Source organism: Siphateles boraxobius, unplaced genomic scaffold (genome assembly GCF_051911475.1).
Source record: "Siphateles boraxobius isolate OS27281-9 unplaced genomic scaffold, OSU_SipBor_1 25, whole genome shotgun sequence".
Lineage (NCBI taxonomy): Eukaryota > Metazoa > Chordata > Actinopteri > Cypriniformes > Leuciscidae > Siphateles > Siphateles boraxobius.
The window spans coordinates 3,361,967-3,380,000 of record NW_027508866.1 but is presented as its reverse complement, the minus strand read 5'-3'; the positions used below and the strand labels follow the sequence as shown (position 1 = coordinate 3,380,000).

The 18,034-nt window shown below is 36.9% G+C and overlaps 1 protein-coding gene and 1 long non-coding RNA gene across 3 annotated transcripts in view; one reads left to right on the top strand and one right to left on the bottom strand.

Annotated features, from left to right (window-relative positions):
* LOC143749653 (ly6/PLAUR domain-containing protein 2-like) overlaps positions 1-10,563 on the top strand; it is a 549,686-nt gene extending 539,123 nt beyond the window's left edge. For both annotated transcript variants that reach the window (XM_077242076.1, XM_077242079.1), the window contains exons 3-4: positions 9,751-9,861; positions 10,197-10,563. In XM_077242076.1, coding sequence (XP_077098191.1) covers positions 9,751-9,861; positions 10,197-10,264 — 179 coding nt within the window. In that variant the 3' untranslated portion in view covers positions 10,265-10,563. The remainder of the gene's footprint in view (positions 1-9,750; positions 9,862-10,196) is intronic.
* LOC143749484 (uncharacterized) lies at positions 1,364-2,109 on the bottom strand. Its single transcript, XR_013207001.1, has 3 exons — positions 2,018-2,109; positions 1,487-1,593; positions 1,364-1,420 (listed from the first exon to the last, which is right to left on the bottom strand). It is a non-coding gene; the product is annotated as an uncharacterized LOC143749484 (long non-coding RNA).
* Positions 10,564-18,034: the final 7,471 nt, after the last annotated feature.

Sequence of the window (18,034 nt, the reverse complement as noted above, 5' to 3'; positions counted from 1 at the left end):
TGTTTTCTTACTGTGGAAGTCAATGGTTGCCATCAACTGGTTACCCATATTCTTCAAAATATATTTTGTTTTCAACAAAATAAAGAAACTTATGCAGGTTTGGAACAACTTGAGGATGAGTAAATTATAAAATTTAGATTTTTTGGGAGGGTGAACTATCCCTTTAACTACATTGAATATGTTTCTAGTGATAAGACACAATTGTAAGGCATTTTTAAGCTACATATCAGCACATTAGATATTTTAACCAGTAGTTGAGTATTTAACCATCAGTGAACAATAATATTACTTTCTATTTTTCTATGAATTCATAGGATCTTCAAGATCCAGGCATAGACTGGGAAAGTGCCATACTGCAAGAGCATACTACTGGTGCCGTTGTGGTCCCTGAAATTGAAAAAAAAATATTTGCAACAAGTTTACAGACCTTTCTAAATAGTACAGGTCTCATTTGTAGTGACTTAAGTAATGCAAATCAACACCAATGCAAATCTCCAGAGACCTTTTCTTGTATTAACCACAGAAACAGGATAAAGTGCAACATTGTCTAAAGTGTTATTAAACAAAAAATAAACTGCTGTAAACAATGAGCTGTGTTGATAGATCTGTCTGACTACCATGCTTTAAACTCTGAAGAATCCTCCTCCATATCTAACAGCATCACTCATAATTCTTTTAAACTCCTGGTATGTGCTCATGTGTTTAACAGGAAATGTTACTGTACAAGTGCAGGCACTAACAACTGGATAACATACAGAGTGATTTCCAAGTCGTTCTATGCAATCATGATCAAAATTACATGCAATTTTGAACTGCCTCTTTTCATCTGGAAGGATAGGAATGTGGGACTGCCCTGTCATCCACTGGAGCACCTTTTGGACAGAGAGTGGTATCTCCTCCTTCATCAGGAATGGACACATCAACTTCAAATAGAACAACAAAGTTCTTGTTTTAGGTCTTCGAACAAAGCACTACAGCTTTGATAAAAGTAGTGTCTAACCTTGGTATAAATAAAGAAACCAGTACATAAGGTCATTCTGCTAGAAAAGTACAGCAAAACTAATTACCTGCCACTTCAAGCTCTTGCAGGAAGTCTTGAAGGAAGTTAGTCACCTTCCTCTCAATTCTTTCTTTCGACGTACCCTTTTCACTGTATGATGGCTGACAGTGCATCATGACGAAGTCTGCATCAGGCTATAAAAATAAAAACTGGTTATTACCTTTCTAAAAATAAAGAAAATAGTACTGGAATTGAAAATTAAATATTTAAAATACTTTTGTTATCTTTCCCGGAACAAACAGTGGTTTGCATAATTCAGAGTTTTTACTCAATTGATCCACCAGGCCATTGAATTGCATGCCACTCTGAAGCTGCTGGAGAATTGGAATCAGCCTTGTTGTAGATTGTAAGACAATCGCCCTTTAAAGAAAAAGACAAATTGTTATAAAAAAAACAAATAAATGACCAAAAGAAAAAAAAACTCACCGAATGATGCTTTCTTTCTGTTCATGATTGATCTGACCACTGTACCCACAACTAACAATTTCATCAGCCAACATCATTAGAGATTCTGTATCTGCAGCATCTTCAACCTGCAAAATTCAACAGTGGAAGAGATGATTAAAGGACAAGTTCGGTATTTTACATACCGAGTGGTCAGGGGTGTTCACTGATATCATCACACAAAAAGCATCTTTTGCAGCGATTTTTGTGTGAGCATATCAGTGAACACCCCTTACCACTCGGTGAGTTTCACGTCTTTGTAAACTAAAGTTGAATGCGTTTTAGGAAGGACTGTTCCAGTGCACCTATGCAACCATTGTAGAGGTGGGGGGTGCAACCACAGAAACCGAAATTTCTCGGGACAGCAGCATCTGTCTAAATTTTTATCTTAACCGTTCTATTTAATCTGAAACGATCTTAAAACAGGGCTTTAAGTGTAAAATACCGAACTTGTCCTTTAAGGATCATAAATATGATATTAACCTGACACACACTCAACAAATGATTACTTACCCTACAGATGAGAAGGGAAGATTCCAGATCCATTACATCCTCCTTGCTCAGACATCTGAAGTTAACTTCTCCTGCACAAAGAAAGTTGTAGCACCACTCCCTCAGGAATGCAGGAGCAGGGCCCCCTTGTGCAAGACTGACAGCAAATATTTCTCCAACTATTCTGTTTTTAAAAGGACAACCAAAAGGAGCAATTATAAAACTACAAAAGCCTGTTCATCTTTACAATGCGTTAATATAATAAATTAACTCTGATAAAAGACAGTTACCTACCTGAAATTCTCATCACCAAGGTCAGTTAAAGAGTATTTGGGATTTTTCCCCTGGCTCCCAGCTACCTCAAAGAACCGTGTTTCAATCCCTGAAATCATGTCTTAAGCAAAGAGCATTTTTTTTTTTTTTTTTTGTTAATTGCTTTTTGTTATATCATATTAAAAATCTAGAAAATAAGTAAAAATAACTCACCAGTCAGAAATTCCTTTCTGAGAGCCCCAGTATCAATGCCTGACTCTCCTATAAAGACTACCTTGAGCAGACTGACAGGAGATGCCATTTTCTTTCTCTTCCATTGAATTATGCCTCTCTCTGGAAGATATTCTCTGTCGACACACAACTTAAACTCTGTTGTTGTGTCAACTTGCTCTTTAAGGAATGTCAGAACCTCTTCAAGGCTGTGAAGGACATACTATTAGACCAATTACAAATTTCTAAATGCAAATCAACTGATATGTATCTAGAGTTATTAAAGATATGGTTACTCATGTAATATTAGTGTATAATGCATTTTATTTAATAGCCTAACTTTTTTTCAATGAAAGAAAAGACATGGCAATTTACAAAACCTCTTACCTTTTGGGTGTACATGCAGGCGTGTGCACTGGAAAAACTTCATCAGCGCAAGTTGCTGCAGAAGTCACTGTACACAAGCTACATACAACCAAATGCAAGAATACATTGGTAAATAAATTCAGGCATGAATACAGACATGTTATATAAAACACTGCAATGCAAATCACCTTTGTAGGATTACAAATTTATTTAAATGTTTAATTTAGATTTCCAATACAATAGTATTTTATATTGAGAAAGTTTAGAAATGATGAGACCAGGAAATCTCTGCAAACGGTAGGGGTTCCCAGCGGGATATTCCTGACTGTCCCATCTCAGTACGAGAAGGCTAGGCTTTTCCTGTTCTCGTTGTCTCAGCTCATTTACATGCTTTGTTCATCACAATGTAATCCCTCCCCCTTGAAATGTATATATGAACTCAATGTATACTGCCTTAGACTAGACTTGACTTGACTTGGGTACGAAGCAGACTACAGCGAATAAAGAATCTTGCTTAAAAAAGTCTCCTGGTTTTCGCTTCTGAGTTTTTCTACACTGAAGAAGGAAGAAGTTCACAACAGATGGTGCCTGTGACCCGGATGGAGAAACTGAAACTCAACAAAGAATGAACTTTTTAAACTTCAAAGCTCAATTATCTCAACAAAGATCTGACTTTCCAGTTCCAGACTGAATCTTTTGAATCCAGAAAGATCTCAACAAAGCTGCCTGAATTTGCAAACTGAATCTCAACAAAGATCTCAACAAAGCTGACTGTGTTCCAGAACTGAATCTCAACAAAGATCTCAACAAAGCTAACTGAGTTCCAGAACCAAGCTCAACAAAGATCTCTGACTGAGTTTCCAGACGGAATTTTTTCCATACACCAATAATTTGGTGAGTTTCACTCCATTCAAAGAACGAAAAACCAGTAAAAATTATCCTCTGTGCCATCAGAGAAGAAGTTAACAGACAGCTGTAGGGTTTGTTAACTAAAGTTATCCTCTAAAGTTGCTTTAGAGATGAAATGTATCCTCTGTTTTTCAGGCAGGGAAGATTAACGTACATGTTAATACAGTTTACCCTCTGCTTTGCCAGGGAAGTGTTTTATCCTCTATAAAATTAGGGAAGATTAGCATCAAGTGCTAATATATTGTACCCTCTGTTTTCAGGCAGGGAAGTTTAACATTACGTGTTAATATTGGTGAACCTCTGTTCAAACAGGGATGTGTTTATCCTCTAAAAGTTAGGAAGGTGAAAGATCCTTTGCATTTCCTTTTAGAGAAGATTAGGCGGCAGTGGCTAAGTGGTTCATGTAGATTGTCTACAAACTGAAAGGTTGGTGGTTCGATCCCCGGTTCCACCTGACCAAGTGTCGAGGTGTCCATGAGCAAGACACCTAACCCCGGCTGCTCCCGACGAGCTGGATGGCGCCTTGCATGGCTGACACCGCCGTCGGTGTGTGAATGAGTGCGTGAATGGGTGAATGTGAGGCAATATGTAAAGCGCTTTGGTGGCCATTGGGTCTGTTAAAGCGCTATATAAATGCAGTCCATTTACCATTTACCAAGATTAGTGTAACGTGCTAATATTTTGTGTGTTACCCTTTGCTCTGGGCAAGGAAGGTTAACTGTGTTATCGAGTGTTGCCTCTTTTGATCAGAGAAGATTTAGTGTTTTTGTTTGTTTTATCCTTTAAAAGTTAAGAAGGTGAAAGATCCTTTTGCATTTTTCTTTTAGGGAAGATTAGCGTAACGTACTAATAGTTTGTGATCTGTTGGTAACAAGGAAGTTTAACAATAGTTGATTTGTGTTAACAAGCGTACCCTCTGTAATCAGAGAAGTTTAGTGTTTGTTTGTGTGGTAACAAAGAAATCCACAAAATGATTAAGAAAAGTGCTAGACTAATCTCCACAACTAAAAAAGGTGGTCTTGCGACCCCTTTGTGGTCAGATAGTGAATTTAAAACACTGTTAGGAGAACAAATGAACCTAATAGTCACAGAAAAAGTTAGACAAGAACTAACACAGAAATATGAGATTCATCCAGACAAGATTTGGTCGGTAGATGAGTGTAAAAATGTGAAAGGGATATTATGCTGCCATAGAGAATTTGGTTTAGCAGTAGCTACACAACAGTCTCAGCATAACTCAGAACTAGAAAAAGAGAACAAAGAGCTACGTGCTAGAATTTCTTCTTTGACTAAGAAATTGAACCGCAACAAACCTATAGAAAAAAATGATGTAGAAGAAGTTAGTCAGCCGGATAACATTTACCCTGATTTACGAGCGTTCTTTGAAACAGATGCGACTCTCCGCCCAGTAACTGATGTGCCTGTAAATTCATTAAATGTGTGTGGTGCTAGAAAGAGATCGCAGGGAATTGAGGGAACTGAAAGTGTTCCTCCCAACTCTTCTGTTGTCCACATCCAAAACTGTTGCAAAAGCACTTGGACCTAAAGACATAGAGCGACTGTCCCAGAGCCTACCTTCAGCACGTAAACAGTTTTCTGAATTTAGAAGAACATTTGTTTTGGGGGTGGGGGGGTTCTTGACCACTATTTAAAGGAAAATTAGGAAGAAAACAAATAAAAAGCTTTTATGTACCCAAATATTAGATATTTTTTCCACAAATATGCCTATTTTATTTATTTTTTAACAATTATTCCATAATTTAATGAGGGCCCAATTCTAACCTGTCAGTAGCAGGCTGTGGCACCGACAAGATAACAGAAGCGAGCACATTACAAATCTTTAGTTAAATCTTACCATTAATTAAGTTAACATCTGCATTAAGAATGACATTATAAAAATAAAAAAATACCAGTATAATTTCGCACATAATCTCGAGACTTCACTAGCTCACTGGAAGAACCCGTGAATCGATTCCCGCCTGGGCGTTGGCGCATGTGCAATATACAAGGCCTACAGAAAAAACTGATATGTATAGGCCACTTACTGGCGGTTTAGTTTCATGTTTAAAAGTATAATTTTATCATTTTTTTCCTCATCATTTCTTATTTGTAGTTTCAAAACAAAAACATTCTCATAACATAATTTAATGCAGTTGTAAATTTTCCAATAAATTAATTTAAAATGAAAGATGAAGTACACAAGATGGTGTGGGGGGTATATGTGGTGAATATCACAAATATGAAAATTAAAATATATCAAAGCTGATAGAAAGCTTCAAGGGTTAGTTCACCCAAAAATGAAAATTAAGTCATTAATTACTCACCCCCATGCTGTACCAACCCCGTAAGACCTTCGTTCATCTTCGGAACACTTGACGGCCCAGAAAGTCATTAAAGAACATGTTTAAATATTCCATGTGCCTACAGTGGCTCAACTATAAGTTTATCAAGCGACGAGAATACTTTTTTTCCGAAAAGAAAAACATAAATAACGACTTTATTCGACTATTCCTTTTCTTCCTTGTGGGCCTGAGACGAGAGTTCAAGAGATTTCCACGACGCATGCGCGAGAACTGAACAAGAAGTATTAGAAGAAGAACGTCCTCTTCTCAGTTCTCGCGCATGCGTCGTGGAAATCTCTTGAACTCTCGTCTCAGGCCCACAAAGGAAGAAAAGGAATAGTCGAATAAAGTCGTTATTTATGTTTTTTTTTTTCGGAAAAAAAGTAGTCTCGTCGCTTGATAAACTTATAGTTGAGCCACTGTAGGCACATGGAATATTTAAACATGTTCTTTAATGACTTTCTGGGCCGTCAAGTTTCATTCCCTCTGGCAGCCTATGTAGCAGTGATCCACCTCTCAGATTTAATCAAAAATATCTTCATTTGTGTTCCGAAGATGAACGAAGGTCTTACGGGGTTGGTACAGCATGGGGGTGAGTAATTAATGACTTAATTTTCATTTTTGGGTGAACTAACCCTTTCAGTCTAAAAAAATATTTTTTCCCAGATAAGCAACTTTTTACTCGGACAAGTGAATGACTGATTTACCTGTCCAAAGGACAAGCATGACAAGGCTTAATGGCGAGCCCTTGCAGTAATATGTAACATGCAGAACTTTTGCATTACTGTAGCTATAAGAAAGTAGTTTTTTGAAGATATCAGTGATTGTAAAATGGCCTGCTTTGACAGATTTTACATAATCAGAGACAATTTCTGACTTACAAAGTAGCCCCATTCAGATTGAATATTTTTCCTATTTTTTCTTTGGTTTCATGTTTTATCTGTTAATGTTATTTTCAGGAGCATGCCTTCAAACCTTAAAGGCTGCAAAGATGCCAGAGATAGAGGGAGAAGTGGCAGAGTTTTTAAAGCATGCCCCAAACAAACGTGGAGGACCAAAAAAACTCCGGGTACTTATCTACATGCAATATGGCTAATTACAAGGACAGTAAAACCTGATTTTTTAAAACCTAGAATATACAGTGTGCAAACAGTGCATAAACTTGCATGTGTGACAGAGAAAAATATTTGTCTGATTAAATTGCCTTATATATAAGGGTTTTCAAGATTTAATATTTATTTAAGATTGAGGCTATTTACACGTTAGCAATTACAAAGCAATTAGAAAGAAACACTTGTTGTGTCTTGTGTCTTACGTGTTCCTTTTTTTAAGACTGATGAGCCCACAGCTGAAGATGATGAGGAGGTAATATATTCTTCATCTAATTTTTTTCCTATATTCTACTGTTAGGCCAGGGATCGGGAACATATTGGGCGTGAGCCATACTTGTTTCACTCATTACTAAAATAAAGCAAACAATCTCACAATTTTAATTTTTAGATAATTTTTTAAAGTAATTAGTCAAACAAGATTTACGGCTTTTATGGCTCAACCAGTGTAGGGAATGATAATAATCAATCATTGATAATACTCATGACATGCTTTTTCATTCTTCTTTGACAGACCCAAATTGGACAGGTATACTTTCATATGTTACTTCACAAATTAATTGTTTCATTGAGGTGACGAACTGATACAAACTTGTATTTTTTAAATAGACCTCTCTGAGTAAACACAGACAATTGATTTTATTACAATGATTTGAATTTCAGTCTCCCCCCCTCTTCCACTCTGACAGTGAAGACCTTGGAATTTAAAGTGTTTCTTTTCCATTTTGTTTTTATTAAATATTACTAATTTGTATATAATTCTTTAAAAATTTCCAAATGTTTTATAAAAATGTTTATCAAAATTGTGGTTTTGTTTCTTATAATATATATATATATATATATATATATATATATATATATATATATATATATATATATATATATATATATATAATACTAGATTGTATCATTATTTATTCTAAAATTAGTAATATATTACAGAAATGCATCATTAATTAAATTCATTAATCATATCATATCAATCATATTGTGTTATTAATCAATAAATTCTAAAGAATTTGCTTACCTTTTATGTTTTGTGTCCAGTGATTTCTCAATGTTCAAAGAATTGTGTTAAAGATGAGTTTATAGCCCACTGGATCGATTACTCTTCACACTGGAATCTTGGAAGACGGACGGGGCAGCAGTTGAAGATCATAGTCTGCTGCTACAAACGCTTGTAGGCTACATCCAAGGATGGAAACATCTCTGGTTTTAGTGATTAACATGTTCTTTCCGTGAATTTCTCGAGTTTCGGGTGAACGTGGTAAAATAGGAAAAAAAGTACCACATAAGACGTGATATTGACGTTTTTAAAACGTCACAGGGGTGACCCATATTGTCGAAGCAACGTTAAAAAAAATGTTTCAAACACGTTGCGTAAATACGTATTTATAACGTTAAAAAAATGTTTCAACCACGTTGTGAAAATATGTATTTATAACGTCTAAAAAACCAGACATCTGTCGTATTAAATACGTCGGATAAAAACGTTGTTTTTTCACGACTTTTTCACGACGTGGAAAAAAACGTTTTTGCAACGTTTTTGTGTTTGCTGGGTATATATATAATTCAATAATTTATTTAGCCTAAATAAAATGTATAAATTACATTTGCTTGAAATGGAAATGACCCATAATGAGCCCAGTGTTTAGTTAGTGTGAGCAGAATATGGGTTAAATTGTGCGACCCAACCCATCATTTGTTATATCCAATATTTACCCAGCTAGTGCTGGGTTGCCAAATGGGTTGTTTTAACCCAGACATTTTTGGAGTGTAGAAACTGTAGAATGGGTTTGCCAAAACAGTTAACCAAAGAAAATTATTTCTTGTTACAGTATAATTGATTTATCTCAAACGAGAACCTCAATGTTAGAAATTTGAGTGAGCATGTGTGTGAGACAACATTTGAGATATGTTAACAAAGAGCAGCATGGACTAGGAATAGGTAATGATTGTATAATCATCAAAATGCATCTGGAGAAGTACTGGGAGGGAGACAAAGCGCTTTTCAGCAGAAACTAATTCTGCTTGTTTTCACAAATGAGCCCCAACCTTTTCTTAGTAACTGCCATAGTTCATTGGGGACATCACAAAGAGTCCTAAACCCACCTCTTTCTGAACAGACATAAGTGAAACCGAAGCATTACTTCTGTACAGTTATTCAGTTCCTGACACAAGATGAATCTGCAGGTCTCCGTCGTTCTTCTTTTCATTTCTCTCACTGGAGGTACAGAAAACAGCAAGTATTGAAATGTATTATTTGCTAATCATACTGTAGAGTGCTAACTCAATGTCTTTCTCTGTCTGTAAGGTTATTCTCTCAAGTGTTACTCCTGCACATCTGTGACGGGAGCTTCATGTAAAGTAAAAGAGGAGATATGTGAAGCCGGAGTTTCTAAATGTCAAAGCATTAATGCTGAAACATCCATCGGTAAGTCCAGTATAATGTGGGAATCTGCTGTATAAGTGATACCGCTGGAGAGAAAGTATACTTGGAATTGTTTTATTATCTTATTATATGGACATTTATGTATTTTTACAGGTTCCGTCACAACTAAAGGGTGCGCAGCTGAATGTGTACCAGTGACTGTAACGACAGCAGGAGTGACAACGACTAAGAGCTGCTGCAACACTGATCTTTGCAATGCTGCAGGTATTGGCCTTTGTTTGATCATGCGCTAGCAGTTTGATTTCATCCACAGTAACTTAAAATGAGGAAATTAGACAAACAATAAATCAATATGAACAAGTGATTGTTAATAAGCAGCACAATTTCAAAAGTAGTCAAAAATAGTGTAAAGCTATAGCAGCATGAAAAGTAGAAGCTTATGAATTAGTCTAGTACTTTCAGAGTTTTTTTTTTTTTAATCGGTGAAAAATTGATCAACAATGAAAATGCGTTTTCATAACTATTATTATCATTATTATTATTATATGTATTAGCAGTGGAGTGTAAATTAATACTAATTTCCTTCCTGTCTTGATTAGATGGCGTGTATAAGGGAAGCTTCCTCTTGCTGGTGTCTCCTCTGCTCTTCTACTTCCTGTTTCAGTGAGTCCAGCTGAACTTCAGATTCTACAGCAAAGACCATCAAACAAACTCAATATGATACACAATCTGAATAAAGCTTGTTTGTTGCTCTGCTGTTCTTTGGTTTAAGGAACTGAAAATATGTACTTTTAAAAAAAAAAATTAAACATTACTGCATTAAAACTACCACATTAACTTTCTTTGCATAAAGGAAAAGTTACTAAAGAATGTAATAAAGAATTAAAGACTTTGCCTTTTTAAAAAGTGTGATGAACATCTGTAATAAAATATTAACTTATGTGTAATAAACATCTCTCTCAGAGAGTGACTGGAAATTTGTTTGACTTTTGGTTTAATTAGTAAGTGTCACGGGTGGTGGTATATAAGTAGAGCATGAAGACAAAGACTGCAAGAACACAAGCCCTGTGTTCAGATTCGCCCCCTATGACTTTAAATAGGACACTACGGTATTTGAGGGGACAGCCATTTTTAGTGGTGTCCGAAACCTTAGTGGACATTATCGAGTGCACTCATTCAATCCCATAGTGCACTGCAATAACGAATGTGCAACTGATGCTCGCTCAACGGCTAGAGAATACACTGATTTTACGCATCCGCTATGTTGAAATCGAAAGCAAGGCTCTGGTGGAAAGAAACCCGGAAGTTACGGTAAACCACCAACCTAGACCTGAAGGATGTCGAAACTCATGAGCTGAAAGGGCACAGCAACTAAATCACCTATATGTTGAAGGTAAGATTTTTACATTAGCCAAACAAGCTAGCCTCTGCCTTGGTGAAATACATCTGTTTATCCAATTTACATTGTTTTACAACACCTGTAAGACATTTCATGTCAGCATGCAATGCACTTCATATATATATTCAATTCAATTCAATTCAAATTTATTTGTATAGCGCTTTTCACAATACACATTGTCTCAAATTAGCTTTACAGAAAGTGCATTTCGGAAATGTACATAGAAAAATAGTCAGTTAATCATGCATTCGAATGCATTCAGCATTCGAACTGATTCAGCAGTAGTATTAAAGGTTAAGCATTAAGTGAATGCTTGGTTAAAGAGATGCGTCTTTAATCTAGTTTTAAACTGGGACAGCGAGTCTGAGTCTCGAACAATATCAGGAAGGCTATTCCAGAGTTTAGGAGCTAAATGTGAGAACGCCCTCCCTCCTTTAGTGGACTTAGATATCCTAGGAATGACCAGAAGCCTCGAATTTAGTGATCTTAAAGAGTGCGATGGATTGTATGGCGATAGAAGGTCTGTTAAATACACAGGAGCTAAACCATTTAGGGCTTTATAGGTCAGTAGGAATACGTTGTAATTGATACGTAACTTAATAGGTAACCAGTGTAGAGATGATAAAAAAGGTGTTATATGATCATATTTTCTTGATCTAGTAAGAACTCTAGCGGCTGCATTTTGCACTAACTGTAGCTTGTTTATTGAGGATGCAGGACAGGTAATAAAGCATTACAGTAATCTAGTCTCGAGGTCATGAATGCATGAACTAACTTTTCTGCATCAGAAACAGATAGCATGTTACGTAGCTTAGCAATGTTTCTAAGGTGGAAAAAGGCTGTTCTTGTAATATATGAAATATGATTTTCGAAAGTCAAGTTGCCGTCTAGTATAACACCCAGGTCTTTTACTGTAGTGGATAAAGTAACAGGACATCCTTCTGAATTAAAGTTGTATTGTAAGGGATTTTGTGGGTAGTTTTTTGGACCAATAAGTAGTACCTCAGTTTTATCTGAATTTAATAGCAGGAAATTACACGTCATCCAGCATTTTATATCTTTAAGACACTCTGTCAATTTAGATAAGTTAGTGTTTTCATCTGGTCGTGATGAGATATATAATTGAGTGTCATCAGCATAACAGTGGAAATTAATTCCATGTTTTCTTATAATATTACCAAGTGGCAGCATATATATTGAGAATAGCAGAGGGCCTAACACAGATCCTTGCGGCACTCCATAGTCTACTGACGTTATCTTTGATTTTTCTCCATTTAAACAGACAAAATGATAACGGTCTGATAAGTACGATCTAAACCAGCTTAATGCCTGTCCCTGAACACCAGTGTAGTTTTGTAGTCGATCCAAGAGTATTTTATGATCTATAGTGTCGAACGCAGCGCTAAGATCGAGTAGAACTAGTATTGAGATACAGCCTTGGTCAGAAGCTAAAAGTAAATCATTTGTGATTTTAACTAGCGCAGTTTCTGTGCTATGATGCGGTCTGAATCCCGACTGGAATTTTTCATAGATTTCATTTTCTTGCAAGAAAGAGCACAATTGAGCGGACACAACTTTTTCTAGTATTTTAGACATAAATGGAAGATTTGAGATGGGTCTGTAATTTGCTAAGTTATTTGGGTCTAATTGCGTTTTCTTAATGAGAGGTTTTATTACTGCCAGTTTGAATATTTTTGGAACATGACCTAAAAATAAAGACGAGTTAATATTAAGAAGAGGCTCTTCCACTACAGGTAACACTTCTTTCAGTAGTTTAGTGGGTATTGGATCTAATAAACATGTTGTTGGTTTAGATGCAATGATAAGTTTATTTAGCTCTTCCTGTCCTATAGTTGTAAAGCGGTGTAGTTGTTCTAGAGGGGCCATAATTGAGGCTGAATCAGAAGACATCATAGAGGATTGTATATTTACAATTGTGTTTCGGATGCTTTCTATTTTCTCATTGAAGAAATTCATAAAATCATTACTACTATACTGTAACGGAATATTTTGCTCTGGTGATGTTTGTTTATTTGTTAGTCTAGCCACGGTGTTGAATAAAAACCTTGGATTATTTTGGTTATTTTCTATTAGTTTGCGGAGATGCTCAGCCCTGGCTGCTTTTAGAGCCTTTTTATAACGTGACATACTGTCTTTCCACGCGATTCTAAAGACCTCTAAATTAGTTTGTTTCCATTTACGCTCTAAGTTATGAGTTTCTCTCTTGATTGCATGCGTAGCACTGTTGTACCATGGTGCTTTAGTTTTCTCTCTAACCTTTTTTAATCTAATTGGTGCAACAATATCTAGTGTACTAGAGAACATGGTGCTCAAACTGCTAGTCATTTCCTCTAGTTCATCTGTTTGTTTGGGTTCACTGAGCAGCTGAGATAGATCAGGTAAGCTATTTGAGAATCTATCTATAGTGGTTGGAAGGTTTGTTCTGCCTGGTCGATAACGTGGCGCAACATGACAAATTTCAGCAGTACGTATTACGCAAGATACCATGTAATGATCAGTGAGATCGTCACTTTGCGATATACTATTTATATCAGTTGGATTGGTTCCATATGATATAATTAAATCTAGTGTATGATTTAGACGATGAGTGGGACCACTGACGTTTTGCGTGACCCCAAAGGAGTTTAATAAATCTGTAAACGCAGCCCCTAACGCATCATTTGTATTATCTACGTGTATGTTAAAGTCTCCAACAATTATTGCTTTATCGACATTGACCAATAGATCCTGAGAGAAAGTATGCAAACTCTTTTTGTCACGATCCACACTCAAGGAGACAGAGAAGATCCAAGCGCAGTATATTTATTAAGGGCCAATCCGTTACATCATAATCCAGTCCATGCAGAGGTCAAAATCCAAAGAAGCAATCCAACACAAGAACAAAACAAGACACAGTCAACAACCGACCTAAGAAGTGGTGTGATACAAACAAGGACTCCGTAACAAACACTAAACAGGCAGGGTATATATAACACAGAACTAACAATGATAATGGGGAACAGCTGAGTGCAATGATGATGGGGAACAGCTGAGTGCAATGATGCAGTGATGGGTACAGACAAGGATTGTGGGGAATGCAGTTCATAAGGTGGATGACACCGTGGGGAAGGAGGACATCTAGTGGACACCTGGGGAACACAAACCCAACACTGTGACACTTTTAGGAAGTCAGCATAGGGCCCTGGAGGTCTATATACAGTAGCCAAGGCTAGAGATAATATGGATTTGTTTCTTACATCTAAGAGCGTAACATTTAGCACAAGTACTTCAAACGAATTAAACCTGTGACCTGTTTTCTGAGTAACATTAAGAATATCTCTATAGATTGTTGCAACACCGCCGCCACGACCGATCAGACGGGGCTCATGCTTATAACAGTATCCTGGTGGATTAGACTCATTTAGACCGAAATAATCATTTGGTTTAAGCCAGGTTTCAGTAAGGCACAGAACATATGCCATATACATATAACGCAAAACCAACAACAACAAACAAAGACCAATAAGCCATAGGCCTACATATCTATAGCGCAAATAGTACGCAACGCTCGTGTGCCCAAAATGTCAACAATATTAAAGTTTATGTAGGAGGCAAATGCCTGCTGGCATTTTTCTTTAAGCAGTCATTTCTGCAATTTTCCAAATAATCACATTTCACCTCCTCAAATTACTGTTGCAAATCTCTTTACACCACTTTCTTATGTGCGTATACACACACAAATGAAATGTCCGCAAGCACATTATATCATCAGCAGGTTCAGCATCTTAAATAACGACTAAAGAGCAAATGAAGCTTAACTTACATTTCAGAAACACGCACGGCAGGCCTTCATCGCAGCAGCAAAGGTCTTAACTGCATCCTCTATTTCGATTCTCCGTCACATATGAAACAGCCAGCCACCGCTGTCAGCGAGCCGAGCCGCCGTATTAAAGCACTGAGGGCGAGCGCGCTGCGCCCATACCTCCGGTTCAGTTTCCCGAGCCCACGAAGTGCGGCGAAAACATTTTCGGTGTAACTGCCAGACGGTTCATCTCGTCTGCGACAATCTTTGCGGCATCCATCTTCATTGAATTTTGATATCAGAGAGAGCTGGCCAGAGCACAGCATAATAAGTAGCCATGTGGTTGACTTGGAGGGCGGGGGCAAAAGCGCCGGGTTATTCAGTATGGAAATACACACAGACAATGACACGCCACGCCCCTACTGCATGCTAGAATCTCCGAAAACAAGCCGATTTCAACCTCAAAATGTAAGCTTTTAAATATACCAATACTGCTATCTCAAACATGGAGAGGCTTCTTCGTGATTTCAATTAACAGATTCTCCAAAAAATTGAAAATCACCAATTTTGAAAAAAAACTCTTCTTTCTCATTTTGCTCGAAAGTTGTGCTGCCGACTTGTGTCCCTGGTTTCTGTGACGGGTCACATATATACATATATGTAACTGGGTGGTAAATGCCTTTAAAGTTTGTTTTTCTCCCTTACGTTAAAGTCTTTTATTTAATTATTATTTTCCATGTTTAAATATAAAAACAGAGACTACCTGTATTTCTTTGGAGTCATCAGCGGGTGGCGCTTTGTGTGTTGTCCACGACAACGTGTTTGCGCTCTTGCCTCACGGCATCCGTAGTATATTTTGTTGGTGAGATGTGCAGTGGGCAGTGCAAGAGAGACGCGCATTCTCGAGAGATTGTCGACAATTTGAGTCATCCATGGGTAAATAAAATGTTTTGTAAATATATTGTTGTTTAATACCATTTGTGGATGTATATTTTGTGTTGATTTAGAGAACTGTCATGTTTTGGTAAGTTATGTTGTGTGTAATGTCCAAGATGATATGACGTCACTCCATGCGGTCTAGGCCATGTTATTTGGCGTTATGCCAAATGTGATATACTTCATCTTTTCCATTTTGTTTCAGGTGGTTTTCATGTATTCATAATTTAATGTGATTATTTACAGTGTGCACCATATTGTTGGAGATTTCAGCCCTTCGTGAAGTGAAAGTGTTGGTGTGTTGAAGCTGATTATTATGTGAGGATTATTTTCTCTAATTTCTCTAAAGTGATAAATAAGTGGGTAAAATAAAAATGTACTTACGTTGTTTTGTTTTCTGTGAACAGTATTCCCACTGCCGCATTGTATTGAAAAGTTTGATAACGGACGTTACTCTTATTTTTGATTTTTCCTTTTCTTTCTTTGCATTTTAAACAGTTGTATTACTGCATTGCCGTGTTTAAGAGTCTTGTGTTTATCATACACAAGTGGACTGTGATATTTAGCTGGTTTTAATTGTCACCAGCTCTGTGAATCTCATTCATTTAATTTTGTTTCTTTCTGCTCTTTTCTGTTTATTTTGTGAACATTTAAATAATTGGAACTGTTTCTTATCAATTAAATCGATAAACCACATTTGAAAATCAGTAGTTTTTATTTCTATATCATTAAAGGAATAAACTTAAAGTAGATAGAACCCCCAAATGTGTTCCTGGTGGTAAACCTAAATCCCCGGTCACATATATATACATATATATACACACATATATTAAACAACATATTAAACACAGTTCCAATGCAGCAATTCAAATAAGATTTTCACTTACAATTTTAATTCAAATGTCTTTTTATTAAAGCATATGATTTAACATACAATTCACTTGTAAATCCTGGGAATCTTTTTTTATAACTAATAAAAAAAATAAAACAGTAAACTTAAAGGAGCTGTATGTAAGAAATGTATTTAAATCAATCATAAAATGGCCCTGATATGTCACTAGACATTAAGAAATCATGTTCATTTCAAATATCACTGACAACAGTAGTCCGGCCAGGATATTGTCATTTAAAAAGTGAAGTTGCAGCCCTCAACTGATGTTGATGTTGTCATGTTGTGTTTTGGTCTGATGCGTCACCCTCCACCTATCTACCAATAGCGAAGTCAGTAGTGTTGCGGGATCCGGGTTGCCAGCTCTGCTCTAGTTACCACAGCTGCAGCTACAAACGTGTCGGAATCGGATTTAAAAAAAAGTCTAACGTTGCGAATCCGATAAACTGATAAACTCATAAACTCATTATGAATCCGAATTACTTTGTGACAAAGTCCGAAATAAAACAAGGATCTGTATAGGAGATGCCTTTGAAAGATGGAGACGGCTGAAAACGGAGAAGAATTTCTGGACAGGTAAGATTCATCTATGTTTGGCTAACTTGTACTTGATGTAAATAGACATTTCAAATATTCATGACAGTCGAACAAAGTTATGCATGTTCGTGCAAACGTGGCCTCTAGTCAGTTACCTTAGTGTGATAGCTTAGAGCTACGTCACACGTAGGCTCACTATTGTCCGACGCTAGTCATGTGTGTGATGCGTGTGACGTTTAACAACAGAAGCTTACGCTATTATACTAGTGAACTGACTAGAGGCCCACAGAGAAGGAAATGAATAGTTGAAATAAAGTCGTTATTTTTGTTTGTTTTTGCGCACAAAAAGTATTCTCGTCGCTTGATAAACTTAAGATTGAGCCACTGTAGTCACTTGGACTATTTTAACGATGTCTTTAATAACTTTTCGGGGAACAAGTTTCAATCCCTTAAAGGAACACGCCGACTTTTGGGGACTTTAGCTTATTCACCGTATTCCCCAGAGTTAGATAAGTCCATACATACCCTTTTCATCTCCGTGCGTGCTGTAACTCTGTCTGATGCACCCACCGCTAGCCTAGCTTAGCACAAAGACTGGATGTAAATGGCTCCAACTAGCATACTGCTCCCAATAAGTGACAAAGTTAACGCCAACTTTTTCCTATTTATATGTTGTGATTTGTATAGTCACAGTGTGTTCAAATAACAAGGTCATATGAGACACAGCCATTTTTTAACAGTATGCATACTGGGAACTATATTCTCAGAAGGCGAAGCACTGCTACCTGGGCGGAGTGATTAGCGCAACACTCTGAGCGAACACTCTGCTCCTCACCGGGGGGCTTCTCAGGTGCTGCAAGCAAATCACTACGCC